This window comes from Chelonoidis abingdonii, chromosome 18 (assembly GCF_003597395.2).
Source record: "Chelonoidis abingdonii isolate Lonesome George chromosome 18, CheloAbing_2.0, whole genome shotgun sequence".
Taxonomy (NCBI): domain Eukaryota; kingdom Metazoa; phylum Chordata; order Testudines; family Testudinidae; genus Chelonoidis; species Chelonoidis abingdonii.
The window spans coordinates 7,384,702-7,411,747 of record NC_133786.1 but is presented as its reverse complement, the minus strand read 5'-3'; the positions used below and the strand labels follow the sequence as shown (position 1 = coordinate 7,411,747).

Sequence of the window (27,046 nt, the reverse complement as noted above, 5' to 3'; positions counted from 1 at the left end):
GGTGTGAACTGGGGGCCGCCACCTCCTGGGGAGAGTCACTGGTGAGCCATCCCTGTCCAAACCCCCTGTCCATCCCAAGAAGACAATGGCCTCTTGAGAAAGAAAGGGGGTTTGGACAAGGATGGCCCACCGCAAAGGAGAGTCACCTAGGAGGCAGGAAATCCCTGTGCAAGTCCCTACTGAACAGACAGCTGGGGGACTTGAACCAGGATCTCCTACAACCCAGGCGAGTATCCTAACCACTGGACTAGAGAGTGAGAGTTGTTGTAAAGCCGGCCCAAAGCACATTTAACTAAAGTGGAACAGCCACGAGAGGCAAGAAGGAGACAGGCAACCCCCTCACTCTTACAGAAAGCTCAGGGGATACACACCAGGCGAGGTTCGAGTCCACATCTCCGGCACTCCAGGCACAGAGCACGACCGTCAGCCTACAGAGGGTACTGGCTCTGGCAGAGGACCAAAGGCCATTTAATTAAAGTGGAACAGCTTCCACAGGCAAAAGCAAGGACAGAAATAAGGACACACATCACAGTTGCTAGAGACCCCTTTTCATGGTCCTTTCTAACATGCAGAAGGAGAATTTAAAGCTATAGCATCTCCCACCACCTAAGTAAGCAGCCTAACCACTGGACTATACCAGGAGGCACTGTTTTTTTTGCTGGCCCAACTAACATTTAATTAAAGTGGAACAGCTTCAACAGCCAAGATGAAGGGAACCCCAAGCCCGATGGCTATAGCTGTATAACCAAGCATATATGGGCTGCAGGAGAGGCCTCTTCAAACCCTTTGCCCCTCAGCAGGGAGAAAGTAGATTTGAATAACCAATGCTCATAACCCACTGGATAAGCTCAAGTGCTGGACTAGACAAGAGCCTCACTCTTTACCTGGCCTGAATAATATTTAATGAAAGTGGAATAGCTTCATGGGCAAGACTGAGGGAGCCCCCATCACAGTAGCTCACAGCTCAATAATTAGGGCTCTTACCTGGGCGGTAGGTGATCCCCCTTCAAATCCCTTCTCCTCACTAGGCAGTGGGTTTACGGACATAAGAACGGCCAGCTTGAGTCAGACCACTGATCCATCTAGCTCAGTAACCTGTCTTCCGACAGTGGCCAATGCCAGACGTTTCAAAGGCAATGAACAGAAGGAGACACTTATGAAGGGATCTGTTCTCTGTTATCCTTGCCCAGCATCTGGCAGTCAGAGGTTTTGTGGCTCCCAGGTCATGCGGCTGCATCCCTGCCCAGCTTGGCTAATAGCCATTGATGGACCGATCCTTCACAAGCTTGCTAATGCTTTTTTGAACCCGCCTATAGTGTTGGCCTTCACAATGTCAACTGACAACAACTCCTACACGTTGACAGTGCATTGTGCGTGAAGTGGTGCTTTTAAAGCAGCTGCCTGTTAATTTCATCAGGTCACCTCTGAGTTCTGGGTTAGGTGAAGGGCTAAATAACACATCCTTATTTACTTGGTCCACCCCATTCATGATCTTATAGACTTCTATCACATCCCTCCTGAGTCATTACTCTTCCAAGTTGAAATTGAAACAGGGTCACCCGCGTCACAGGTTAGGACCTAACCACAAGGCTAAAGATTATGCAGGAGGCCCCTGTCTCCCCTGGATTGTTTTGTGGGGCTTTAGACAAGTATCTAACAATCTCACAAGAAACAGGTTAAGCACCTGAGCCTGCCCCGATCTGCACTGCAGAGCGAGGTCCACCTAAAACAGTTTATGTTGACCTAACTCTGTAAGAGTCTACACTAAATGTCAGCCCCCTGCCACCAGTGTAACTTGCTGACCACACTGACTTCATAACTCCACCCTGCATTGCTGACACCGACCGGCGCTGCCGTTCAAAGCCATCTCACCATGGCGCACGCTGGCGGTGAAATCGGTGCAAGCGCTCCTGGTGAGGCCCCGCACGGCCGACATAAGGAGTGCAGTGTGGACGTGCAAAAGCCACTTAAATCCCCCAGTGGCTGCACCGCCAGTCAGCTTGGGGCAATTCGTTTTGTAATGCAGCCTTGCCCTTTAAGGGTTTTTTCCCGTAAGGAGCCGCTTCTCGGAGCTGGGCCAGGTGATCCACTCAGCCCCAAGGCTGTGCGGCTCAGCCGGGAGCTCCCAACCCCTACTGCTCCCTCCCACGCTGACTTTGCCCAGGCTTCCCCCGGATTTGTGCTTGCCTGGGGGGGCTGCCGCGCTGGCTGGAAGCAGTGGGGCGGGGGGGCTCCGCGGGACTGGCCGGCGATGCAGCACTAATTAAAACGCGCCCAGCCCCCGCCTGTGGCTTTCCGCTGATTGCATCGCAGCGGTGCCTGGTTCAGGGCATCGCGTGGGAAAACCCCGGCGCTGGAAGGGGAGGCGTCGAGGTGAGCCGACTCTTCCCCTTCGCCTTGGTCTCCCAGTCTCCGCTTTCCCTGCTCAGCTTCTCTGTCTCTCCGCTGCGCCCGTCCTGCCGGCTCCCCACCATGGACCTTCCCAGCGCTGTGCCCTACGCCCGCCTGGAGATGCCCAGCCTCGACTCGGTGCCCTCCTACAAGTACTGGTCCATCTTCAACATCCTGTGCTGCTGCCTGCCCCTGGGGCTGGTCGCTGTCTTCTACTCGGGACAGGTAAGGGCCCCCTTCCCCGGGCCGCTCCTCCTTGGGAAGCGCCCAAAGGCTGGGGGCTGGAGAGGGAGCGGCGCAAGTGAGCCTGGCCGCGGGGGTAGCAGCCCTCGCCTCCCCTCCACCAGTTTCTTTGCTGCAGAGACTGCAGCTTCCCCAGCCTCCCTGTGCTTGGGCTCTCGGGGCAAAGTCTCCCGTTTGTTTCCCTTAACTCGGGACGGGCGCAAAGGGAGCCTGCTAGTTTCTAAAGACGGGACGTTTTAGTTCAGTGCATGACCATTGTTTGTTTTAAAAATAGTGTTTTCTTGTTCCCAGCAAACTTTGCCTCCGTTCACCATGGTGTGCAGGCTTCAGTGCTGCCTGGGGGGTATTTAGTAATTATCCTTTGAAGCAGCACAGCTGGCCTGCATACTTTAGGGAGTGGGATGGGGCTCTGAGTTTGTGAATTCTTCCTCAGAAGGGAGAGTGAGTGGCATTCTCTGTATTTCTAACTCCCCTGTGGCTGTAGGGGAGTTGGGGATGCATTTCCTGCTGAACCTCTGTGACTGGGGGGCCCCAAGCTGCTAGAAACCCTTTAAGCCTCATACCCTGCACATCTTCACAAACACCCCTGCAGTGTGCAAGAAGTCAAGTATGCACATGCCCCAGTCATGTACTGACTGCTGGGCCCTCATACCCATGTAACTTGCTTCAACCCAAAGTTTGTGGCATAAAGGTGGCCTCAGTCTCAATGACTCACTCCATGAATATTTTTTATGGCCTCTAAAAGGTCTCTCTTGTTGCGACTTTTGCATGTTTTCTTTTTGGTTTTTGTCTGGGAATCTGTGAACTAGACCATTGTTCATTTTGGTGAAACTGACCCAAGTGTGATGAAATAATTGCATATTCTGACAGACAGATGGTTCTATAACCCCCCAGAGTGCCAAAAAACTGTGGGAAGGTTCAAATATTGCACCTCATGCTGGGACATGGAGAGGAAGGCTGGGAAATCGGATGCTGAAATGCCTTGGGCTTTCTTAGATGAGCAGCCCCAGGGGTATGCTTGCTGCTCTCAGGTGTGAGATGGCTTTACAGGTGGACATTGTAAAAGGCTACAGAAATTTACTGTTCTACAACATGAGTTGCTCTGTGCAGATCTCTGTACGGCAGCTCCCCTCTGTTGAGACTGTGCTGGGTGAAGATCAGCTGGAGCACGTCTTAACAGAGATATTTTATGAGTAACTTTTGTTTGTGAGCAAGTTTCTCATTCTTTGTGAATGAGATCCCTCATTCCTGACTGCCTGCTGGGCTCTGGTTACCCAAAATCAGGTCTGGGAAGGATCCACCTTCCCCCCACTCCCCCAGTTCTTGGTATGCCTTCTCAGGATATCTGTCCCCACCCCTGGGCTGTGTGTCATATGAGGAAATCTGTTCCTTCCTGGGGAGCAGTCCTAGGTGCTCTCCAGAGCCAGAGTCCTTTCTGTGCCCTCCCCTTATGGGTAAGAACTATGTCCTCTATAGCAATCCCTGGTTGCGTAACCCTTAGTAATGGGAGGCAGTGGCTTGGCCCTGGGCCACTGCCCCTGGCCTTGTGCATCAGAGCCAATTTGACGCAGATTGTGGGGCCCTGTGCCAAAGTCCTTTCCTTTTCCTGCTCTGACATTTCTCCCTTTTCCCAGACTTTGTGCAACTGTTCTGAGATGACCTGCTTTTTACCAGCAGTGAGGAGGAGCTGTCCCCACCTTCCTCCTAGCAGGCTAACAGAGCCTTCTGTTTGCCCAGGCAGCAGCCAGCAGGGCTGGGCTCTGCCCCAAGCTTGCCAAATCAATCACCTCTTTAGGAAATCTCCATTGCAATGGCCCCTGATAGTCCTGAGGGATCTCTACTGGGGTCTGGGTTAAGGGTCTCTGCAAATGATTCTACCTTTGGAAGCTTTCCCCCATGTCTGTCTTCCTTCCTTCCAGCAGTTGATGTGATTTGACCCCTGGGGGTTCTACTAGAGTATGGGCCAGGCTAGTGTCCTTCCACCCCTAAAATGTCTCCCCCTTAACTTGCATTGGGGATCTGGTTTTTCTGTTCCCATGAGGAAGAGAACTTGTGCACAGACGGCCGAGTGAATTCAGCCACATGTACATTGTATGCCCAGCGCACATGCTGGGGAACTCCCCTCCCTCAAGGCTGAATACCCTAGTAAAGGCCAGACCTTTTGCCACTCAGGCTGGCTCTGCAGCTGGAAGGTCAGTATGTTAGCCAACCGTACAGCGAAACCTGGGCATCTTGCTCACTTGTGACCTGTTCCCAAACACTGGAGGGGTTTTAACTCTTTGTGAGTCAGCTTGGGGCTGCCCCCTTTCCTCTTTTTAAGATTATCCATTTCCCCTTGCTGAGCTGCACCTGCATAGTCCCCCCCACCTGGGTCCCATGCTTGGGCCAGTCCCCCTCGGGCTTCCTTTAAGAACCAGGCCTGGTATTCAGATAGTCATCAGCCTATAGCACTGAGGTCTTCTGGCTTCCTCGCCCTACCCACCCTGTAAGATCATGGGGGGACAGATTCTAAGCCTGTTCCAACCCAAACATTTCATGCACCTCCTCTCTGGAAGAGACTCCCCCTGCCCTTGCCCCAGTTGCAGAGGTAAAGCCCCAGCTGAGTTGCCATCTCCTTCTAAGTCCTTCTCTTATTCTTTAGAACCCCCACCCCTCTCAAGATCTTTTCCAATCAGCCTGGGGAGTGGGTTCAAATGTAAGGAGCAAAGCCACTTGAAATTGATCATAATCCTCAGAGACTGGCCTGGCCCTTTGGCTGTAGGCTGCTATGGCTTTTTACTTCCAGTAAGGGAGTGGGAAGATAAAGCTGCTTCCCAGGGGGAAAGGCAACAGCCTGGTGCTCAGCACAGAGCTCTGATGCGTCCCATGATGAGAAGATCTTTTCCCTGTCTTATACATGGTTCAGTTTACATGTACATTAAGTATCAACAATTTCCTTTGAAACCCCTTTGAATCAGACCATATGAGGCACTTTAAGGTCCTAGTTAACTGTAGGAGCATGTATGAGAGCGTAGTCATGGGACTTCACTTTGTATCCCCATTTTCCTCTGTGGCGTGGGTAGATCTGAACCTGTGGTGCTTCTTGTTTTCTCTGTGTCCCTCTTTAAACTCCTGTGCTCATTTTTGGTGTGCAAAGAGCGGCAGTCGTTTTGTGCTCAGGGCAGATGTTCCACAGAGGGAGTTACCTACGTGGCATCGAAGGGGGTGAGAGCTGTCTGTATTCCCCTTCTTAAACTGGGGCAACTAGTCAGCATCTGTTCTCCATGCGGAGTCAGCACGCTGTGTTCTATCACCAATTTTTAAAAAGGGCTCCAGAGATGATCCTGGCAATTACAGGCTGATAAGCCTAACATCAGTACTGGGCAAACTGGTTGAAACTACAGTGAAGAATTGTCAGATACACAGATGAACACAATTTGTTGGGTGTAAGTCAACATGGTTTTTGTAAAGGGAAACTATGCCTTACCACTCTACTAGAATTCTTTGAGGGGGGTCAACAAGCATGTAGGTAGGGGGGATACAGTGTATTGAGATTTTTTTCAGAATGCTCTTGACAAGATCCCTCACCAAAGGCTTTGTGATGGGATAAGAGGGAAGGTCCCTCATGGATTGGTAACTGGTTAAAAGATAGGAAACAGAAGGTAGGAATAAAAGGTCAGTTTTCAGAAAGGAGAGAGGAAAATAGTGGTGTCCCCCAGGGATCTGTACAGGGCCCAGTCCTATTCAATATATTTCTTAATGAACTAGAAAAAGGGGTAAACAGTGAGGTGGCAAAATTTGCAGATGATACAAAAGTACTCAAGATAGTTAAGTCCCAGGCAGACTGAGAAGAGCTACGAAGGGATCTCACAAAACTGGGTGACTGGGCAACAAAATGGCACATGAAATTCATTGTTGATAAATGCAAAGTAATGCACATTGGAAAACATAATCTCAACTAAACATATAAAATGATGGAGTCTAAATTTGTTGTTATCACTCAAAGATCTTGGAGTCACTGTGGAGAGTTTTTTCTGAAAACAACCACTCAATGTGCAGTGGCAGTCAAAAAAGAGAACAGAATGTTGGGAATCATTAAAAGGGATAGACAAGTCAGAAAATATAATATTGCCTCTATATAAATCCATGGTACGCCCACACCTTGCATCCTGCATGCAGATGGGATCACCCCATCTCAAAGAAGATATATGGGGAAAGGTACAGAAAAAGGCAACACAAATGATTAGGGGTATGGACAGCTTTCATATGAGGAGAGATTAATAAGACTGGGACTCGTCAGGTTAGAATAGAGACAACTAAGGGGGGGGATCTGATAGAGGTCTATAAAATCTTGATGTTGTGGAGAACGTAAATGTTGTTTACTCCTTCTCATAACACAAGAACTAGGGGTCACCAAATGAAATTAATAGGCAGCAGGTTTAAAACCATTTTTTTTCACATAACTCAGTCAATCTGTGAAATTCCTTGCAAGAGGATGCTGTGAAGGCCAAGACTATAACACAGAAGTTCATGGAGAATAGGTCCATCAATGGTTATTAGTCAGGATGGACAGGGATGGTGTCCCAAAAGCTGAAAATGGGCAACAGGGGATGGATCACTTGATGATTACTTGTTCTGTTCATTCCCACCGGGGCACCTGGCATGGGGCACAGTCAGAAGACAGGATACAGGTCTAGATGGACCTTTGGTCTGACCAAGTATGACTTATGTTCACTAGGTCTCTGGCTCCTCTGTTGTAGTGAGGTCCCATTCATGTTGGCGGTGCTGTTGTGCTGGGGCTGTGCTTCCGTGCAGTTGGCCCCGATGCTGCTCCTGTTCAACAAGCCCTTTTGGGCTTCACTTCCTCCCTCTGCAGGAGCAGTTTTCTCTCCTCGAGCTACAGCTTCTGCCAGTCCAGGACCTGCTGAATCCTGGAACCTAGATGGGCTCAGTCACTGCGCTAGCTTCTCTCTCTCTCTCTCTCAATAAAATCTGGCCCAAATCACCTGACATTAATAACACTGAAGAATCTGCACCATTGTTATCAACTCTGGGAACTCTAGGATAGAAGGGCTGCTGCCATTTTAAGCACAGTGTCAACTGAGATGCTTGGGTCTAATTATTAATAATTGTTTGTATTAGGGTAGAGCTTAAGAGACGTAAGGTCTATGATCAGGGCCCCATTGTGCTAGATGTTGCACAAACATAGAAGACAGGAAGTCTCTGGCCCAAAAAGTTTACAATTGAGGTCAGTGGCTCTCAACCTTTCTGGACTACTATACCCCTTTCAGGAGTCTGATTTTTGTCTTGCTGTGATCAGGGTCCCAGGGAGCCACGCTGAGGTCACTCAATTAGGGGGAATCCCAAAGAATGGGGCAGACAATCCCCAAAGTTGGTGGTCATTCCTGTACTTAAATCCACTCAGCTAGCCTCAAAACAGCTTCTGTAATACTTTACTGGTTACCCAGCAGCCAAAACACAATTCCCTTAAAGCAACCCAGCCTTAGGCCTCCACCCAGACACTAAAGTCAAATATGATGAGGATTACTGAAAAGCTTATTAATCATGTAAGAAAGCTCTACCAATCCCAAAGGATCAGACACATTACCTCCCAGGTTAATGAATATTCCAGATCTTCCCCAGATACACAGCCAATTCTTATTAACTAAACTAGAATTTATTGAAAAAGCAAAGTGAGTATTGGTTAAAAGGACAGTAGACATAGACATGAGTACCATTCTGAGAGCAGTTTTATAGTAGAGATGAGGAGCTCTGTAGCTTCTAGGAGTCCTTTCAGAGTTAGTCCATAGCTTATAGTCCCAACGTTCATATTCAGGATGATCCAGGTCTTAGGATTCAAGCTTCCCCTGCATAAAGCATCAAGCATATCTGATAAAAAGGATCAGAACCCAAGACACCTTTATACACTTCCAGGCCTTCCCTTGACAGTACGGAATCCTTAGCCCAACAACAGGCAATCATCAAGACTTTGAAGTGGACCTATTTCCTAAGCATCACTGGTAATTAACTAACATAAGGCATTTGCCTGTTTTCCACCATTCACAGGTGATTGCTATACAAAATCATCACTATATTTACAGTTCATTTAAATGTTAACATCTCCTTTTGATCTCTGAAGTAACAATACAGTGTAGACAGGAACCATTTGGTTACGCTGTCAACCTCAAACAAACAAATATATATAAACTACACAAAATAAATAACCCTTTCTGGCCATGTTTCACCTCACTTAAACTAATTGCTTACAAAATCAGACCTAAAAAATAAAAAACCTCCCAGCCCGCTGTCACTGAACCATTGCTGACTTTCATTTTCACCATGTAATTATAAAATAAATCATTTGGTATATAAATATTGTACTTACATGTCAGCATTCCGTTTATAGAGCACTATAAACAAGTCAGTTGATGAAATTTTAGTTTTACTGACTTTGCTAGTGTTTTTTATGTAGCCTGTTGTAAACCAAGGCAAATCTCTGAGTTGATATAACCTCCAGAAGCGCTCTGCATACCCCTGGTTGAGCACCACTGAGCTAGGTGATGTAGTGTGTAAAATGGTAACCTGCCTACCTTGGTGGACTGACACCTGTGATAAGTTGAATGTGTGCTAGGAATCGTGGTGGTGGGGAGGAGGAAGGGGAGCTGTACAGCAGGGGCAAGACCTCTGGATAAACCGCTTCCTGCAGCAGTTTGGTTTTAAACTGAACAAGCATTGCCCCTGCGCCAGCGACAAGCGATGTAAACTTTTCAAGAAGTGCCATTGGCCCCTAAAAATCAGGACTCCTCTGCCAAATCAAAATCTCCCCAGTGTCGCAATGGCAAGTGTCAGCAGCAGCTGTGTGCTCAGCCTAACCTCTTTCCTCACGGTGTATGAACAGGCTAATGAAAGGCTCCAAGTCATGCATGCAGGGGAGACCTCACCCACCTATGCCAGTAATTCTGTGATTTCTATGCAGGAAATGGGGCAGAATAGCAGGAAGGAATCTGAGTAACTCACTGTTCTGGCTTTGGTTCCTCCCCTCCCCCAGGGAAATAATCACATTTCCACACAGCTAAAGGTCTTAAGTCATAGTGCTAATGCCGGGGGGGGGCCTAGCTTTGAGCTGAGACTGGAACTCCCTCCAGGATGTTCTTCAGACAGTATAATCATAGGCAAATTAGAGAGTGAGCAGGTGAGGGAATATCATTTATTGGACCTGCTTCTGTTGGTGGGAGAGAAGATTTCAGGCCAGTTATTTCACTGCTCTAGGCGGTAACTTGCCCTTGCTTCCTCTCTAACCCCTAAGGAACATCATGAGGTTTAAGCAGCTATTGAGTGTACAGCACCTGGAGAAGCTTGGAAGGAAGGTGCTACAGCATGGCAAAGATTGTGATCAGGGATGTTCCATGAGGTGGAGGCTCTAATGACTTGGTGAGAGACTTGCTTAGAGAGTGAAGCCCCTGAGCAACTGGTTGAATTGAGGATCTCTGGCCAAACGCAAGCCCAGTGCCCTCTCCTCTTCCATCACGTACCTGGTGGAATCTGCTGTTGATCTCCTGTCTGCCTCATGATTTAGACTGTCAGGAAGTGGTCAGGGATGATGTGAGCAAAGGTGGACTGATCCAAAGGAAATAGAAAACTGTTGGCAAGCAGCACAGCAATCAGTTTTACGCAGAGTTCTACAAAATTAACACCTCAGGGGTTTAGATGATGAAGCATGCCTTTGTTCAGGCACTGGGCTGGGACTCCAGGAGATCTGGGTTCAGTTCTGGCTCTGCCACAGACTCCCTGGTTCACCTCAGGCAATTTGCTAAGGACTAGATTAAAGGTGTCCTGGCACCCAGTGGAATTTGGAGCCCCACATTAGGCATCCAGGCTTCACATGCATTGTAGGGGAGAGTTAATCCCCTAACAGAGGGATTCTCAAAAGCCAGCACTCTGAACAGGGAGCTGCCTAAGCCAGCCAGGAGTGAAATGCAGACAAAAGGAGTGGGGCTTAGGGCCCAATCCACAAAGGGTCTTAGGTGCCTAACTCCCATGGATCTGGGTCTGTAGGTACCTGACAACAGGCTGCAGGAAGGTGTCTAACCTCACTGGGGAGTCTCAGCCATCAACTCTCTCCTGGAATTCGCCTTCTCAATCAGGTCAGCCATTTTCTGGGGGGAGAGACAAACAGATGCCCCAATACAGCCAATAGCCTAGGGGCAGGGTACTCTCCTGGGATGTGGGAGTCATGTTTTCAAATCCCAGAGAGACCTTATCTGGAGCAGAAACTTGAACCTAGGAAAATGTTCATCCCACCTGGCTATGGGGTATTGTGGGGAAGGTGTCTCTCTCTGTGGTTGAAACTGTTCCACTTTGTAGTCAGTGAGACTGTAGCCTGGTGACTGGAACATTTGCCTCTGGGTACTTGGGTATTCCAGGGATGCACACCTGCCCCCAAAATTTCTACCCTGCCTGCCCCCGGCTGTCTTGTGTGTGTATTGGGGAGAGAAGAGTGCTCAGCACACCTACCTGAGCAGGCCACCCAAGCGAGATTGCTAAGGGAACGCTTCGCTTGAGCATCCCTTCAGGGCTTGGGCATGAGCAGGGGCTCCAAGCAGCTCCTGTGGGGGCCACTAGGCTGCTAGAGGAGTAAGCAGCAGCAGAGCGGGGATTTTGTGCATGTCAGTGGGGCCTAATTGTTAGATTTTAAGTCCCTTTGTGAATGTAGCACTTAACAGGTCTGTCCTGCACTTTCCCATCTGTAAAATGCAATTCTTTCCTACCTCCTGTCAGTTACTGGGTGGTGACTGGAGCTACGGAAGTACTTTAGATGAGTCAAGACAGTAGGATTGGGCTCAGAGGAAGGTAAGGGCTTGAATATCCCTTCATATGCCCCTGAAGGGCTGGCCCTCAGAGACCCCCTAACGGGACAGGCAACCCTCAGTAAACTCCTCACCCCAGGAAGCAAATCTCCACTGAGTAATGGTATCCATTTCAGCCAACTGCTGGGGGGTTTGAGCAGTGCCCTAAGGCACTGGAAAGTCTTCACCCTAATGCAGCTATTTCTATCCCATTGACGCTCCTTAAAGGACTTATAGTTGTATCCCTATTGTGTACGCTGAACATGCAGCCGCAGGGCATCTTTTTACAATGGTGAGGAACCCTCTGCGAGTGGTGCACAAACCAAAGATTAGTTTCAATTCAGGATGACCCCTTCATTACAGACATCTGCCCTGTCCCTCCTGGGTTTCATATCTAGGCTCTGATCCTGCTGAGCACCTCCAACGTCTAGTGACTTAGACTTGAGCATGTTGAGGCCCTGGCAACAGGCCGCAATTTCATGTTTCAGCCCAGTTCATTACTGTGAAATTAACAATCCTTAACATTCACTGAGCTTCAGAACTTGCTAGCACTGTTGTACAGATTATAGACTGCCTGTTAACATTAATTTTCCCTTATCATGCCTCTTGCTCTGATTCTGTACTTAATGAAACCACACAGAGCTGCCATCCACATCTTTCCTTGTTCTGCTCTGTATTGAAGCCACTTTCTCAAGTGCTCTTCCCCATATTTGATTACCTGTATCTTGGGTATATCCTAATGACAATGAATTACTTACTTCCCTGTGTTCATTACATCTAATATCCTCTGCGGCTGATCCAGAGCATTGCTGAAGACCAGCATCTCCCCCTGACTTCAATAGGAGTCAGGTCCTCAGCACTCTTGGGAACAAGCAGAGAGATTGTAAGCCTTGTGTGACTTGATTTTCACTGACATCAATGGTAGTTTAATTTTCAATAGTGATTGTGTAATGCTGTAGCATTTCCTTGCATGACTAGGACATGTGGTGCAACAGAGAAGGTATTGGGCTGAGAATCAGGACACCCAGTGGCAGAAGCAGCAGCAACACCTAAGGTTTTTTTGTTTGGCCTCAGTTTTGTCATCTGTAAAGTGGGGAAAATGCTGCTTTACCTGCCAGAGTTCCACACTTTGAGATCTAAGTATGAAAATTGCAAAGCTTTAGAATAGGAGATGTTTTACTGGAAAAGCCTGTAAGCCAATAGTTTAAGAGCTCTGTCTCTCAATGATATAGCAAGATACCCAGAATGCATTTGTGCAGTCAGATTTCTCACTTAGTGGAACAAATGGGCCCAATTCACCCTGACATAATTTGGCCCAATGAATTTAACTTGCTGCTGATCTTTGAATTCAGTACATTTTTAGTCTTCCTCTTGGTGTAGCGCTTGTTCTGTTAATCCACCACTTACCTCTCTTCATCAACACTTGCATTAGCCAGGTTCTTTTTAACTGTTTAGCTGGGTTTGAAAAATCAGAGGTCAAAGACTATCCCTTTCTGCAGCATCTAAGCTTTTAAAAAAAAAAAAAAAATCTATCCCTTCTTGCTGTTCAGGAAGCTTTCTGATTGGTAATGGTGTGTGAATCAATGCAGTATTGTCATCCTGAGCCTGCAGACTGATGGCTCTGGAGTCCTGAGCTCAGAGTTTTCTCAAGCTGTCCATAGTGAAAACAAACCCACTTCTTGTCAGTTTTCACTGCTGCTGTTTTGAAGCTTGTGTCAATGTGAAAGTGACAAGCATCAGTCTAATCATTGGGTAGGAGCCCAAAAGGGGAGAGTGCAGGAGGGATAGAGTAGCAGACACCCCGTTCTCAAGAGCCAGAAAAGCTGAGGGAGGAGTGGAGCTGTGCAACCACACCCATTGTAGAAGCCAGGAGACTGGAGAAAAGGTAAAATATCACCCCTTCCTTCCTCATTCACTCTTGTAGCCTCCCAAGACATCCTGCAATGGGAGTGAAGGCGGAGGAGATTGCTCCCCTTCCCTTATAGCTACCAGAGCAGCTCTGGGGTCTGAAATCTGAAGCTCCCCACTAGGTGGAGAATTATATGAAACAAGGGATCCTCCCCCCTGGGGCAACAAAAGTCCTGAAGAGCAGCTGTGGAGAAATCCCAGCTCTGTCCCCTCCCACAGCAGTGGCTTGTCAAGGGCTTCTCTCCTGAGAATGGACATGGACCACTCCTCTCCCCAAACTGTGGGTGATGGGTTTAGTTCTCTAGAGTCTGAAAATTCCAGGCTGTTGAAATCAAATTCTCTCTGATAGAGAGAATGCTAGTGTGGTTATGTGGAACAGGCACACAGCAGCTATCATTATTAACCTGGTGCTCTACAATTTACGTGTGGCTTTCTTCTAATCTACCCAATATGATGGCTCATTACATTCATGCAGAATATTGCACCAAGGTCTGCTTTAGCATACCAAGCAGTATATCTTAGCACTTGGTCTATCCTTGCTTCTCAGACCTCATCTAAACCTTTAGCTATTCAGTTTCTCCAAGATAAGTTCTCACAGCCCCAGGTAATATAAAAGGCAGACAGCCCTAAATATATTTAGAAAAACAGTTCTAGAGCATGACATGGTATCAACTTATGTTCTGTCTACAGACTTGGTTGAACTTGATTTATTTTTAAGCAATTTCTGATTTTTCTATTTAAATGGTCAGGGTTGCCCAAAATTATGGATTAAGGCTTTGTACCCATCCCCTGATTTTAAAATTTTCACAGGTGCAGGAAGTTGAGGGTAGATTCAGAAACAAACTCATCACATGTCCAAATATATAAAATATATGTCCTTAAATCAAACTCAAGTTTTCAAGCAGCATTTCTCTCACAGACTAGCTGTAAATTCCAATTATCAATGGAAATAATTTTTTTCTCCTGTGTTTGGACAGAGAAATCCCCATTTACTGAATACAAATCTAATCCTCCTTCCAAGTTTAACTCATTAATACAAAAGCGAGCATACTATTTTCAGTGATTTACCTTATTTCTGTAGCTGGACATTTTATGACACGAATGCTTGTAACTATGCCAACTCTGACATGAACATTCAGATCTCATGCTTTGAGATGGGTCACCCAAGGGAGCTGCAGAGAAGTCTCTCCCCTACCCTTTTATCTGCTGGGACTTGGACATGCCAGGCTATGCACTGTGTGTTGGGGAGCAAGGAAGGCAATTCTCCCACCTGTTTAATACTGCTGAGTTGGCTACTCTGGAGGTAGGGTTTCCTCAGCTAGACCATTGGTCTAGCTACTCTGAAAGATCTTTGCACAAAGTCTACCCCCTCTACACTTTTAGCCACTGCCCAAGCAACAGGCAAGCCCAAGTCATCATAGGGGTTTTCTAGAGAGAGGGGGAAGCTGGGAAGTTCAGCTCTAACCTGCAGCAGGATTTAGGGAAGTTTTAGTTCTGGGTTTAGCACATTACTCAGTCCCTTTGCAGAAGTGTAACACAACCATGACTGGATACTGAAAGGGTGTTTGTTCAAGGTTGAACGCAATTGTGCCAGTTTATTTATTCAGGTAACTAGCTACACTAATGAAAGAATGACTGTTTCAAGTAATAAGGAAGGGACAGTTCTTCCTCAGGAAGTGCGCAGCTGGACCTAGTAAAACTTTAATTGGCCTGTCTTTTCTCTTGCTCATATTGGAGTGGCTACATAGATGGCTGACTGTTCACAACACTTTACCAGGACAACTTAAAGGCTGAAGTCTCTCCTGGGCCCACTGATCTTTAATAATGCCCTGTTAAAGAGCCAATGAATCTACACATTTATCGTATTTCATCTGACAGACAACTGTGCCTCTAGACAAAGCTTTATTAGGCTTTCAACTCCCAAAGCAAAAAGGAAAAAAAAATCCCTCCCTCCCCCTGGCTTCTTACCCTTGTCTATACTTGAAACCCTGAGGCAGCGCTGTCACACTTCAGTGTGGACACTACCTATGCCGAAAGGAGCAGAACAGCAAGGGGTGTGCCACCTTGACAGTTCTATGCCAGGACCTAGAAGCATCTGCTGAGAGGGACTTTGCACAGCTGCTTAAGTGAGTTGCTCAGCTCATGACCTATGTACTTCATTTGCTTAGGAGTTATGTGAAGACAGTAACTCTCTCAAACACCTGACAAACAGATTACTAAGAATAAAAGACTTCCTACAGCAGGGCTGCAAAGTAAATAGACCTTAAAACCTTGTTTTACAGGCATAGTCATCTTGCCCTGAACTAAGCAATATGAAACCTTCAGAGCCATACTTTCACACAGCCCCTGGTTTTCAACTCTGATTTAATTGTACAGTGAGAGGGTAACATTAAGAATCAAGCCAATGGCAGCAGCCTCTAATACAGAATTTTTAAATCAGGACTGTGAGATGTCAGTGCAAGCAATACACCCTGACTTGAACACGTTTGACTTCTCACTTAGCTCAAGATGGTCACGTACACATGGAAGTGTGGTCGCTGTCAGCAACTGTCTAGAAGTCTGCTCAGCCCCACTGAACGAGACAAGGTGGTAGATGGTCCAACTCCACCCCTGTAGTTAGTATGGGGCACCAAAGATGATGATCCCTGAATCTGTTCCTCTTGGCAAGTGCCTCCTCTTAAGGGATGTAGCTGTGAGACATCTCATAAGCTTCTCCTTGGGCATTAGCAGGTTGCCGGCTCCCTCCAATATCATGCCCTGTATTTCCTTATGCACAGTAGTGGCGAAGTCTAAGTGCAGCCTTGTTTCAGACAGCCTCCAAGCCTGCCCGTTGATGCATTTGACTTTTCTTGGTGAATTCCTGGGGGCCTGGTGTCCAGAATAAGAAACATTTACAAGTCTAATTTAGACAAGTGACAGCTCAATACTCCTCCTCCCCCGATTGCCACATGTGACCCACAAATCAGGAGAGAAAGTTGCCTGGAGAAAGTGAAGTGGAATTCCCCTCCCTGTAATCATAGTTAGCTGTAACAGTAGCTAAAGTGAATAGACTGACTGTAAAAGCAAAGAAATGTCAGAATAACCTCTCTCACAGCAGTTGGATTAAACTCCTGTATCTTCCTAACCTTTTAGTAGATTCTGGACTCAATGCGTCCCCTCCAAAACAAAGATGACCTGAGATCCACCCTAACCTCCTATTTTGCATTGGATATGCCAGTATGAACAGGACTCCCATGCATGGCAGGAGAGCCCCTAGCCTGCTGCTGACTCCTTAAACAAAGAGGTGCCCAGCAGAGGCTACATGGTGATCAGAGCAGGCGTTCCCCAGCAATATCCTATTCAGCTGCCATTGGAGACATTCACTTTGATCAGTGTGGGATAGTGCCTACTGGGAGGTGTTGGTTCTGTGATCTGCACCTCCTTGGAGTTGCATGGCTGATGGGAGGCAGGTCAACCTGGCAGCTGCCAGGCTATCACCTAGGCCTTCACAGTGGGAATCCTGTGGCAGTAATATTGTGATACTCGGATAACTGCTGGTGGGATGCATTAGTAGTTAACTAGTACTTGGGAGCCTCTGATGTTAGATTTTAAGGCAATGGCCATTCAAAAGGGGCAGCCAGACTACAAAAGAAAAGCTAGATTGATCCCACCCCTGGGGATGTTTAGAGCTGAACTTGGCAGTTCCTCTGCTTCGAAACCTTCCTCATTTCAAGCACAGACTGTTCACAGCCAAAGTAACGATGCGTAGTTGCTCCTAACCTAGACTAGATTTGAAGCAGTGGCCTAGAGGGGAAGGCCAGGCCTTTGAAGCCTTCTATGGTGCAGTCACTCGAGTCTGAAAACTCTGATTTGATGTTGCTGATTCTGACCCCATACGTTTATGGGCAGGCAGCTTATGGGGCAGGATCCTGGCAGGAGCTGACTGACTGGGACTTGAGAATGGAGGGATGGTATAGGGGAATAGGACCCAAAACTCCTTTTAAAATCATCATTTCGTCTAGCCCCCTCCTTGGAATTCACTGCTTTGTGCAGTTTTTCCCCAACAGCCTTTTCTGTTCTCCTCCCAGTTGACAATGGATATCGGCTCTGTTGTGAGCAGCAAAAACTTTCTAAACTCACACTGAGTTCCCGTGGCTTCTGCCTAACCCATAAAGCTTTCAAAAACAGGAAGCAGCAGGGCTTAAAATACAGTGACGAGAGACAATCTCTAAATAGACACTGCGGCATTTTAGTTTGTGTATTAAATGCAAAGTGACCCTTTCAAAGTTAATTTAAAAAAAAAAATACTCATTGGTTGGCCACTACAGCTCACTACCCTGCTTGTTGTTCCAGACTTTGGCTGGGTCTATTAAGGTCTCAGGTGCACAAATGTAAGCTAGTGTAAACACGCTGTGTGATATGAAACGAGTGCTCTGCATCGGTGCTGCACATGTACACTCGGGGTTTGCATTAGTGTAGTTGCCCTGGTGGCTTCAACCCGAATGTAGATACATTCTAAGACCCTAATCCAGAAGAGCACTTAAGCATGAGTATATACTCCTTGTGGAGGCCACTGGGACTTCAGTGACACTACTGTGCTTTGCTGGATTGGGGTGTGACTGGCTGACAGTGTTTCATGGAAACTTCAGCAGGTTTGAAGGGGGGGAAAAAACACAACTCACCTCCAGGAAGGGACGGGTCACTCCAAAGGTGAAACCTGTTGACTGAATAGAGTTGGGGGGAGTCTTGCACAGCTGCTTCCTGGGCTGACAAACCCTTCTCACCATCACTAAAAGATAGTAAAATGTATGGGGGGGGGGCGGGGGGAGAAACAGTCAAGTAACCTAAGTATGGGAGGATAACATAGACCAGATAAGGGGTTTCTTTCAGTTAGATGGGTCATTCTCAAAGTTGTTGCTCAACCTGGCTGTTCTGGTGACTGCTGGCTTATTTCAGCAGAAGGCTGTTGCAAATGTTTCTGGACAGAGGGTGGAGGTGTTACATCTCCGTTAGAAGTAAGGAACAGTACAACGTTACTCTTCGCCACAGTATTGTGGGGTGGTCATACCACCAAGAGCTAGAGCAGTGGTACTAAACCCTTCCAGCTGACTGTAACCTTCTCAGGAGTCTGATTTGTCTGGTGTACCCCCGGTTTCACTTCCCTTAAACTACTTGCTTACAAAATCAGACATCAGAATACAAAAGTGTCCCAGTGCACTAGTACCGACAAATGGCTTCTTCTTTTACCAGTTATAATATTGTACTTAGGTTTGTGTGCAGAACAGACAAGGCCCTGTCTGTATGAAATTGTAGTTTGTACTGACTTCGACTGTGGTTTTTATATAGCCTAGTGTAAAACTATGCAAATATCTAGCTGGGTTGATGTAACCCCGGAAGACCTCAGTGTACCCCAAGGTTACATGAGCCCTGGTTGAAAACCACTGGGCTAGATGAACTCAGTATCTTTGAGAGGCTGAGACTTTTGATCCCCTGGCAGAATCTAGTAGTAACACAAATGAGTTAAAGGGAAGAGATTTAATCTAAATTCCGCCCCACACTCTGATACTTGGATCATCTTGCCCCAGGAGGGAGAGCTGACCTACCCAAGCATGAAGCACCCCTGTCTCCAGGCACGAGAGCAGCAGACTGCTGCATGGCCTTGAACAAATCAGCCAAGCCTAAATGTTCAGGCACAGCCACTGATTGTCTGCCCACTGTGATACCTTACGGACTAGATTTAGGGGTGCAGAGAGCACCCAACAGCTCGCTTAGGAACTCAGTACCTCTGAAGCCAAAGGGCATTTCAAGTTGAGTGCCCAAAAACTGTTGTCTAAAAACGAGGGGCTGCTTTTGAGAACTCTGCCAGTTTCTGCCCTCATGTTTGTTGGTGTAAATCCAGAGTAACTCCAGTGAAATCTGTAGAGTGACTTTAGATATATAACCAAGCAGAATCAGGTTCTGTTTCTCTTTTGCCTGCCTGCCATACAGATCTCTTCTTTTACCTGTTGTGGGGGGAGTCAATTCATTAGGTACAAGACACACAGATCTGAAAGCAGTTTACAAAATGTTGTCACTAATTAGGCCATGCCTCTATCCCCAGGTGGAGGAGTGCCTAGCACGCAGAGATATTGCAGGAGCGAAGGCCGCCTCCAACACTGCAAGAATCATCAACATCCTCGCTGTGGTGATCGGGCTGGCAGGCATCGGTGTGACCATATTCTTTATGATCCAGAGATTTGAGCTGCTCCAAGCAGCACAACCCACCCACTTTCCCTTACACTATAATTTAGGCTGAGGCCATGGTGCTGCCCCCTAGGCTTGGAGATGAAACCACCACTGCAAAAATCTGTCTTTGAATTCTGCTCTGTTTGGGTTCTCGCTCTTCTTTATTCTGCTGGTAGCCAGTAAGCTTCCTCTGCAGCTGGTGCTGCCATAAGTATGTTTGCAGGTCTTATGCCCCCAAGATCATCATCAAGCTGACAGCTGCAGATATTGAATTGGGACTCCCTCTCTCCCAGCCTTCACAGCAGCCACTTGGGTATAATTCTCATGGGACTAACTCCTTTCTCACTAGACTGGAAAGAAATCAAGAAAAAGGCACTAAAATCTTTCCAGGCCACACAGACAGACTTGCTGCCAATGCTGAGATTCTTAAATAAAGCACCACCTGGAAGCAGGGGCTGCACTACAGGGGGGAAGCTTGCAGGAACTATTGCTCCCCCAGAGTGGCTGCTGGCTGGGTGCCTAGCTCTGAAGGCAGCACCACCATCAGCAGCTGCACGGGGCCATGAAAGCAGCTCCTGACCCTGTGTCTCTGCCCATTGGGGGGCCCTGTCCAGGGCAGGTGGAGGGTTTGGGACTCCCCACAGCTGCCTATTCTGGCCTGGGTTCCTGGATCCTGCTCCCAAGGGCTCTTGGCCCCAGAGCCAGGTCCCTGAGCATGGTGGCTGTTACTGGTTGTGAGCAGCTGAAGGGCAGCCACAGCCTGCCCAAGGCATGGGAGGAAATAGGGTCAGAGTTTAGGAGGAGCAGGGGTGGGGCTATGGAGAGCCAGGAGCGCACCCCCCCACCCCCAGGCTGGCACCACCTCCCCTCTTCCAGTCTCCGATAAAAAGATACGTGTTGACTAGCAATGATGCCTGGGGGCCACATTCATCCCCAGTCTGTCCCCACTTCCCCCAAAGCAGCCTTCAGTGGCTGTCCTAACCAGCTGTGTGCTTTAAACAGGTTACTAAGTGCCTTGTAGCTGAGACCACTGCTGTTTTCCCACTAGCTCCTGGAGAAGACAATTGTAATAGATTACTGAGAGCTGTTCAGGGCTCATTAATGTAATCACTTCTCTGTGAAAGTTTTGTTATAAATGTAACAAAGATTGGGATAAAAACATGGCTGTTTTACTCTGGCTGTGACACCACTGCTTTGTGTGATAAGTTTCATAGTTGCTGCTATGTGTGGGTTTTTGCCCACAGGCAACGAAGCAAAAAGATCATAAAAAATGGATCATAAAAGGCCAGAAAGTGGTAGGGGAGCTCCAAGGCAGATAGGGAACCTTGAACTACTTTAAATTCTTCAGAGTAGATTTCACTGTGTCTGTTAAGCACAGCACCTTCCCCTTCACCAAAGCTGATGGAAGAATTCAGAAGCACAGGGAGCAAAGATTAAGAATAAGAGAATGGATTTTACACTGGGCCTGTATACTGTTTAAAAGAGGGTTTATCTGTAAACAGCTTATTGCAATGTTTCTATAAGTTTACAAAAACGTAAATAAATGCTTCCAATATTAAAGGACAGTGGCTCTACTTTTTATTGTGTAATCTCTCCTGCATGTTTAAAACTGTTCAAAATAGATTCATGCTAGTGAAAGGTACCAGCCCTAGAAAGAAATTCTGTTTCTGCAACAGACAGATAAAGCAGAGCTGTGCAGCATGACCTGGCTTGAGCTCCCTTTTCTGCTAGGAGTGCAAATTCCTTCTCCATGGTCATGCAGGGTGGGAATCCCCCCCACATTTTCATAGGTCACTCTTTTTTTTATAACCTGAAATATAAAAAAAAACTCAAACTGACTTTTCCCCCCAATTTTGACACACAGAATTTGTCACAAACACTGGCTTAGTCTTTCAGTGGAATCTGTAATGTAAACCCTCCAACTCACTTTTTGTAGGCTAGCCAACAACTTTCAGCTGGTAGCAACTTTGCATCCCTTCCAGCATGGGCTGGACTGGAACCAGCCAGAGGCAAAAGGTTCACCATTTCATGTGGTCACCCATTCTATTGCAGCCTGTACCCAGAGGTGATTGAATGCCCATTAACACAATTCAGCTTTAACCTACTCGGAAAGAAGGCTCCTTAGTTGGTCCTTATCTTCCTCAATAGTGCTGGGTCTGGGTCCAGGTCCAGGCGACAGCCAGGCAGATGTTGATGACAATGGCTGGAAGTGATGGCACTGTGAAGGTAAGAGGGGAAAAGTTCAGGTATCTCTTTCTAGAGTTCTTCTTTCCTCAAAGAAAGAAGATGCAATTCCTCCTGGCCCAAACCACCTCTATCCACTCAGATTTCAGCCAGTGCAATTGCATTTCAGTCTCCCAGCAGCCTCTTGAGCCATGTTACTGCCTCATAGGGAGGGGGCTGTGTATTTAATATTGTGAAAGTAGAATGAATTTGTAAAAGAACGGAATCTTTTAAGTAGTAATCAATGCCACCCCAAAAGGGGTAGAAAAATGTTGTTTTTATCGTTCAGATAATCCAAAGTACTGTATAATGGGCTATGTGTATGTGTTAATTCTTGGGGAAAAGTGTTAGCAACCCACCAGAAGACAAATGTAATGTAAGTACTGTGTTTACCAATAATCACATTTACTATTTGCCACAACAACAAGAGTCTCAGCTTACTGTAAGCACTGATTTAGCTGAGTTCTCTATCAGTCTTGGAATTGAATGGCAAACATTTACCAATCATCTGTTAAAAGGTAAAAAGATAACAGTTCCTAGAAAAAAAAAGTGGAAAACTGGACCGTTCATATTATACACACAAATGGGGACATGTTAATTGCCACTAGAGAAAAACCTAACAGCTTACCATTGGTATAACATTTTCTGGATGGTCTCCCACAACTACTGGCATGCTAATGTTACTACCCCTAATCGTGTTTTTGGTTTTAAATTGTGTGTGTTTAACTGAAATGTTTAAAATGTGCTGGTGGATAAAACAAATGTGTGCAAAGCTAAAGCCACAGGCCCAAATCACCTCCCAGTATTTTCTGTTATGTGGACTAAATAAGAAGTGACACTGGCGATTAATAATCTTAGTGTCAAAAGGAGGTTATATAGGAGCAGGATTTTATAATGTCCCATAAAAATTAAAGAATAATTTGATTTCATCCTGCTAGCCACCTTTTTATAAATAGCAGAAAAATGACCCCCTGGGGTCATAAGATTCTGTTTTCCCATATGCACTACAAATTGGGCCCTCTCAACTCTTTGTTTTAAGATTTAGTTAATAAGAGACAAGATTCTCTATCTATGTTAAGTAAATTAGAGAAACATTAAAGGCTTGGGTCTCAATGTAAATTGTCTTGGTTATCAATTGTAGAACTTAGCAAGGTTTAATTTGCAATGCTTTTTTTTTTTTTGCTCGATACAGAATCAAAAGGTTGGAAGGGACCTCATGAGGTCATCTAGTCCAACCCCCTGCAAAAGGCAGGACCATTTTCCCTAAATAATCCCAGCCAGGGTGCGGTCTAGCCGGACTTTAAATAGCTCTAAATATGGAGATTCTACCACCTCCCTAGGTAACCCATTCCAATACTTCACCACTCTCCTAGTCAGAAAGTTTTTTCTAATATCCAGCCTCGACTTCCGCAACTGCAACTTCAAACCATTGCTCCTTGTTCTGTCCTAAAATACTACTGTTTGTATTCTCAATCTATTTGTGTGAATGAGGAATGTATGCATCAGGAAAACCTAAGGTGTGAAGGCCATTGTTATAGCCAGAGTCAAGGAAGTAGTAGTAAAGACTTAAAGATCAAAGAATCATCAGGCTCTGCTTACTACCCCAACAGCTGTTAAACTGTCTGGCATCTCAGACTAGATACATGTTTCACCCCCAGTGAACCAATCACCACCTCAGGACCACACAGTCAATTTTGACTCCAGAAGAAAACGCAGCGGAACAGCCTACAATCTACGCTCTCGTAAGGATTGCCAGAAACAGACGACTACATAAAGCAAGGCCAACGAAGAACCAGTAATGAGCCTAGCGCTTCCTGCCTGGTGGACATACTGTGACTGCAGTTCCCTCCATTGAGGTTGTCAGAACCAGAAGGGGCCTGCCTCCAACATGCACCTCTGGTGGTGCCTGTTCCTCAGCTGTTGGTGTCTTGAGGTTTGGGGAGTCCACAATGACAATTCTTTTATCCAGCAGCAAATGTGGATAGCTCAAACCCTTAATATTTCTAAAGGCTGGGTCTGCAGCCATAGCCCAACCCACTCTCAAACTCATGTTCCTGTCCTGGCTATCCCACTCAATTCCTCAGACCTCACTAGAGGACCTTGTCTGTTTAACACAGTATGGAACAGTAATGACACCTGGGAAGAGGCTATTGGCAGTTCCTTTATCTCACTTGGGGAAGTAATACACCAGGCAAAAAGGCTCATGAGGTTACAAGCAGTAGTTGAAATAATGGCAAATGAAACCGGAGAAAGTTTAAAAACCCTGGCCAAAGAAACGGGGCGATCCGACAGGTGGCCCTCCAGAACAGTCAGGCATTGGACATAGCGCTGGCAGCCAAAGGAGGGACCTGTGCTCTCATTGGAAAAGAATGTTGTGTGTTTATACCTGATAATACCAATGAGGTAATAGATTGCGCTAGCCACTTAGAACAAATCACACATCTTCCCCAAGCAGAGCTGAGTTCTTTAGGGAAGTGGCTAAGTAACCTGTTCAATTTCTCTGGCATAGGAAACTGGTTGTTTCAGGGAGCCCTGACTATCCTGTTTGGAATCGTAGTGATTTTTGTATGCTTTCAGTTAATCTCCTGTTGTATCCAGAACTGGGTCACCCAGGTGACTGCCCCAAAACAGAGTGCTAATATGATGATTTTGAATATCACTGATGAACAAAGCAATAACAAACGGTTAATTTGTGGAACCCAGTAATTGTTGGTCATAGTGTGTGCTTGACCAAAACGAGGGATTGTGAAAATAGAAGGGATTAAAGAAATGCTGTCTGTACCTTTAAGCAAAACTGTTGGAATGCAGACATTAACATAGAACAATTGCACCGTTTAAGGGCAATTGGTGACGTATTAGCCTTAGATGGATAAGAGTTAGTAAGGAAGTAGGATATGCATCCTGTGCCCCAAGTGAATTTTACTGTTTTGCTTTTTTTGTCCCTTTGTCTAATTCCCCGTCTTTTATCTGTATAAATAAGACTGTTTGGGTGTTGCATGGCCGCTCCCATTATCTGGGTGTATTAGCAGAGCACTGTGCTAATAAAAGAGAGGTCTGACAAACTGAGTCCTGAGTCTAACTTTGACAACGTTTGAAACAGGAGATGTCAACACTGCCTCTTACTGAGATAAAGCCAGGGTACCCTTGGAGTAATTATGGTGTAACCAAGAGAAGGATCAGGCCCAACGCTGCCAGCTCCAATTTAGACATTACCTTACATTAAATCAATTCCAAGAGGCCGCTGGGGCTTCTCAGTCACAGGAAATACAAGGCCTCCAGTTTCCTTTAAAGCAGTGGTTCTTAAATTTTTTTTTTTTTTTTTTTTTTTACACTGGGGACCTCTTTCAAACAGCAAGCCTCTGCATGTGACCTTCCCTTATAAATTAAAAACACTATCTTTTCAATACCATTATAAATGGTGGAGGCTGACAGCTCACAGCCAAACAGCACAACTGGTCTTCCCTTTGTGGACCACGTTCTGCCCTTGCAGAGAGAACAGACTGGGTCTAATCAGCCTTTCCTGTCTCCACTACCGGAGTTTTGAGCTATAATCCATCCTAAATTAACTGTGGGTTGCACTGCCACCTAATGGTCACAGTGCTTCATTATAGCGAAGCTGATGGTGGTAAACTCTAAGGGCTTGTCTACCTGGGGAAATTGACCAGCAGAGTTATTCCAGAATAAGGATTCTACTACTGCTATTATGGAAGAGCTCTCCCTGTGGAACTTCTTACTCCAGAATAGCTGCAGCATATTAAATTCACACCCTGCCTTATTCTGGAGTAACGTCTGCACAGGGACAAGCCCAGAGACACTCCATCCTCCCTTCTTGTGTGCATCACCTCCACAGAGCTCACTGCTGACAAACGAGGCAGTTGTTTCCCACATGCTCAGTCCTGGCTGGTGAGCAAGGAAGTCCCCACAACTGGATACTTGGAAGGACCCAGCAAAGAAACCCACAGGAAGCACTAGCTAGGGAGGGGGAGCAACAAAAAGCCCATCCACCCAGCCCAGGCCCAGAGAGCCCCAGAAACTGAACTGCAGGGTGAGTACAGCTGAGGAAGAGTCATTCAGACTAAGGGAAGAAGAGCATGGGCACCACAGTCAGGAAACCTGGGTTCTATTTCCACCTTTCTGTGCCCCTTTCCCACCCTCTTTCTTGTCTATTTGGACTGGATGCTACCTGAGGCAGAGTCTCTTGTACTAGGTTTGTAGAGTGTCAAGCACAATAGAGCCCTGACTTGGCTGGGGCCTGTGGGTGTTACTGGAATACCAATAATGCCCTCCACCACCACATAGCCATCCAGCGTCCTCTTTCTTTGTCCTCCCTTTGGTGCAAGCCAAACATTCCAACCAGGAGGGAGCCTCCAGGGCCTGAGTCCCCTCAGGAGATAGGACCTAGGTTCCATTTACCTGAGCTGAAAGTCTGATGAGCAGTCCCGTGGCCCCCCCGGCAGTGAGAATCCAGACAGGTCAAGTCCTGCAGGGAGGAAGGAGGCTGGGGTTAGGGTATAGGATAGGCCTGGTGCATGGAATCAAGGGGCACTGCCCTGACAACCTGCATCCAACTTGCTCCAGTCACCAATCAAGGCCCTTCTAGGAGATCTTTTTTCTGCACCAATGGGCAGGTGCCCTGGGTGCAGAATTCCAGGCACCCCCTTCAAACAGCCAGTTCACATCATGGAGCCTTCCCACTGCATTCCTTACACTGCCATCGGTGACCAAGCCAGCCTTTGGCAAGGCCCCTGTCATGTGCAGCAAGCTAAGGCTCTTTCCTACAGAGCATCCTGCCATCCAGCATGAGAAAGGACAGTGATCACGGGGTACATGAGCACACTGGGCAGCCAGTCAAATCCCAGGATCCGGTGAACCTGAGCTTGGGGGAGCCTAGGTCTGGAGTCAAGTTTTATGGTTTGTGCCATCCCCACAATGGGCCAAAGCCCAGGTTTGAGCAGCCCTAACGTCAGCATTTGACTTTCCGGCCAGCTCTGCTCAGGATGCTCCTACAGCCCAAGAGGTCACTAGCTAACCCTCCCTCCTCTCCCCAGGCCCAGGATCAGAGGTGTGCCTCGAGCAGGGATCTCACGCCACTGCCATGTAGGCAGCTCCCTGGGCGCAGTGCGTACCAAGGTGGATGGCAACCCGCTGGGTTGTTTCAATGCCTCATGACAGGCAAATTTGGGAAAGTGAAAACCTTGCTCTGAGAGCATAAGTACAAATTGCCATCACACTGCCCTGCACCTAGAGCAAAG

The 27,046-nt window shown here is 46.9% G+C and overlaps 1 protein-coding gene across 3 annotated transcripts in view; it reads left to right on the top strand.

Moving 5' to 3' along the window:
* ZBTB44 (zinc finger and BTB domain containing 44) overlaps nucleotides 1-20,027 on the top strand; it is a 136,123-nt gene extending 116,096 nt beyond the window's left edge. The window contains exon 8 of one of the 3 annotated variants that reach the window (XR_012657202.1): nucleotides 19,447-19,531. Coding sequence is in view for 2 of the 3 variants with exons in the window: in XM_075073495.1 (XP_074929596.1) it covers nucleotides 19,447-19,586 (140 nt within the window). In the remaining variant the exon portion in view is untranslated. Of the gene's footprint in view, nucleotides 1-19,446 lie in introns of all 3 variants that reach the window. The other 2 variants (XM_075073495.1, XM_075073494.1) reach the window with 2 other exon arrangements.
* The last annotated feature ends 7,019 nt before the right edge of the window (nucleotides 20,028-27,046 follow it).